This window comes from Galeopterus variegatus, unplaced genomic scaffold (assembly GCF_000696425.1).
Source record: "Galeopterus variegatus unplaced genomic scaffold, G_variegatus-3.0.2 Scaffold306, whole genome shotgun sequence".
Taxonomy (NCBI): domain Eukaryota; kingdom Metazoa; phylum Chordata; class Mammalia; order Dermoptera; family Cynocephalidae; genus Galeopterus; species Galeopterus variegatus.
In genome coordinates this window covers 672,131-675,051 of record NW_007726417.1, presented here as the reverse complement: position 1 = coordinate 675,051, position 2,921 = coordinate 672,131, and the positions used below count along the sequence as shown (strand labels likewise).

General features: G+C 56.8%; 1 protein-coding gene across 1 annotated transcript in view; it reads left to right on the top strand.

Annotated features, from left to right (window-relative positions):
• The window catches only part of LOC103586116, a 37,729-nt gene that overhangs the window by 18,252 nt on the left and 16,556 nt on the right, over positions 1 to 2,921 (top strand). The window contains 1 exon segment of the mRNA XM_008567258.1: positions 2,317 to 2,351. Coding sequence (XP_008565480.1) covers positions 2,317 to 2,351 — 35 coding nt within the window.

The window sequence follows — 2,921 nt, the reverse complement described above, 5'->3', positions numbered from 1 at the left end:
CACAGGACCCAGATGCCCCACATACTGTCCCTCCACAGCCCTTCTCTCCATGATCGTTAACTCCTTAGTTCCATGATGCTCACCAGGTGCCCATCTCCCTGTTACAGGGAAACTACTCGAGCCCAGGGACCATGTCTGTCCTGCTCTCTGTGGGATTCCCAGGACCCAGCCCAGTGCCTGACATGGAACAGATGCTCAATAAATACTCATTAAGTGGATGGGGGGAACCATACCACAGAAGAACATCACCTCCATGTGACACCTGAGGTCACAGCATGTTCCCTGTGGACACAGGGGCACGGGCATCAGCACGGGAGGAGGCCAGCAGGTGCCCATGGCTGTCCCAGGGATGGGGCCTTTGCCCTTCTAGTGTCAGAGAGGACGGGGACCTCCTAACAGTGAGGGGTCTGAACCTGGTTCATTCCTGTAACGCTGACTCCCGTCTCTTGTTTGTAAGTGACATCATGTCTCCCAGGAAGACCTGAGTCGGCAACCTATGTCCTTCCTCTTCTCATAAATACACTTGACCTGGCACAAACTCTGCATCCTCCATCCCAGATGGAGTGACCGCCAGGGCAAGGCTGAGCTCCAGCCTGACCACAAAAGAAGTCAGGGGGGGACTCTCCATCCCTGAGGGTCCCAGGTCTATGGAGACACCTGGCTATGGTCCCTGCAGATCCTTCCCAGCCCAAGGAGCTCTGGGGAAAGAGGGGAACTTCTCATGCAGGACAGGACAGGACAACCCAGGGTCTGCTTGTGCTTCCATCTCAGAGGGGCTGAGGGGCCACGGGCCTCCCCTCCCTCACAGATCCCCTGCTAAGTCTCCAGGTGGGAGACGCTCCAGTTCCTGGGCCCTGTGGGGAGGCCTAGAGTAGATGACAGGCAGGGACACAGAAGGCTTCTCCTGAAGCAGCCCATCCTCTGGGTGGACAGTTCTCCTGACACTGGACCAGTATAACTCAGGGTCGTCTCTTTGGGCTCACCCTGCACTGGGATGGAGTTGGCAGGCCTGGAGACCTGCCGTGAACAGAACCCAGGATGACCAATCCTGCAGCCAGGAGGTCAGAGCTCACCTCTGCAAAGGGGGCAGGGCCACTCACACCATTTGAAGCCTGGTCTGGGTCCCTGGTGCAGCTCCTGACAATGGCCGCAGGTCTCCTCATGACCTCCAGGAGGCGACGTCGGGACGCACAGACAACACTCAGGATATTCCACTGAGATATGAGCCCAGCTTTGGCTAAGGAAGGGGAGATGGAGCCTGATTTCCATCCCTCGCTCCAGTAGGCCCTTCTGGGTCCTTCCCACATGCCTGCTCTATCCTTCATGCTCCTTCCTGAGGCGTCTGAGGACCCTGCTCTACCAGGGGTCTCTGTGCAGCCCCCACTCCCTCCTGGCACCACCTATGGGGAGTGGGGAGGCCAGGTGGCCACAGGACTCAGCCGGACAGAGGACAGAAGATGCCCAGGATTGTCAGGGACAACACGGACATGCCTTGAGCCACAGCTCAGCCAACAGACACAAAGAGCGTGGGTCTCCCTGAAACCTTCCCCCAGGACAACTGAGCCCACAGCACCCAACCTCCCACCACCACAGTCCTCTCTTCCCAGGACACGCAGGACCCCTCCCCCTTCACAACCAGGGCCTGCAGCTCCTTTTGAGACACCTGGGCCTGGGTTTCTGTCCCTGGATCAGAGGTCAGGCTGGTGGCACTGAGATAGAGGGCAGGTCCCCTCACCAGTCATCACTCATCTGCCCCTTTCTATCCCCCAGAGCCATTTCTGTCACCCTCCTGCTGGGAGTAAATCCACCCTTCCCAGCACAGCTGAGAGCACTGGGAAGGCCTGGGTGTCCACTGGGTTTCCATGTCACAAAGAGACATAGTCCCCCAGGTTTGGATATCTTAGATGTTCTCTGTGTGGGACTGACAGACCCAAGGCCAGGACACAGCAAAGGTCAGTGCTGGGGTGTGTGGGTCATTCTCTAAGGGGACAGAGGTCCCCATCAGACTTGTTTCTCCAAGTGTGGTTGGGAAAAGCTAAATTTACACAAGGAAAGAGAAAGAAGGGACCAGGGAGGCAGGACTGAGAGGAGAGGAGAGAGAGAGGCCTCCTGAGCAGAGACACCGCCCCTAGCCCATGTGACCCTGGGAAATGCTCCACCCTGGGAGGAGGCTCAGCTCAGACAGAGGAAGGACAGCAGAGCTGACCCGTCCCAGCTCAGTGCTGTGAGCATTTCTGGAGCCGAAGCTCTTCTCCACAGAGGGAGGACAGAGCAGGCAGCAGAGACCATGAGGCCCCCCCCAGATCCTCCCCGCAGAGGGCGCAGCCCCTGGCAGAGCCTCCTGCTCACAGGTGAGAGGGGAAGGTTCCCTGCGAGTGGGTGGGAGGATGGGAGCACAGAGACTGGCTGGGGTGTCCTGGGAAGGACACGGATCTGAGAGAGAACATAGGGATTCCATTTGGAGGCTGCAACAGGATCCTCTCAGTGAACTCGAACTGGTAAGGGGCATAAAAATCTCAATGGTTCTGTTTTCCAAGTTAATCTTCACGGGCCACTTCACTTTGAGAAGTGATAATAACGACTATGTCAGGATAACAATCCAAATAAAAACAACCAGGGAATTCAACAATGTCCTCAGCCACCGACCTCAGAAATTGACAAACACCAGGATTTACAGGACCACGGGAACACTCATCAGTTCATCCACAGGTATCTGCAGCCTGTTCCCAGCACTGGGTACAACAAAGATCACACAAGGCCCTGCCCTCACGGAGCTCACCCTGTAGTGGGGAGGAAGACAGACAAGCAAAGAGATCTAGAAGGTGAGGTCAGGGGTTGACAAGAGCCATGGAGGGAACAGGGCAGAGAAGGGTCAGAAAGTGACCCTAGAGGAGGAGGTCAGGGAAGTTGTCTCCCAAGGA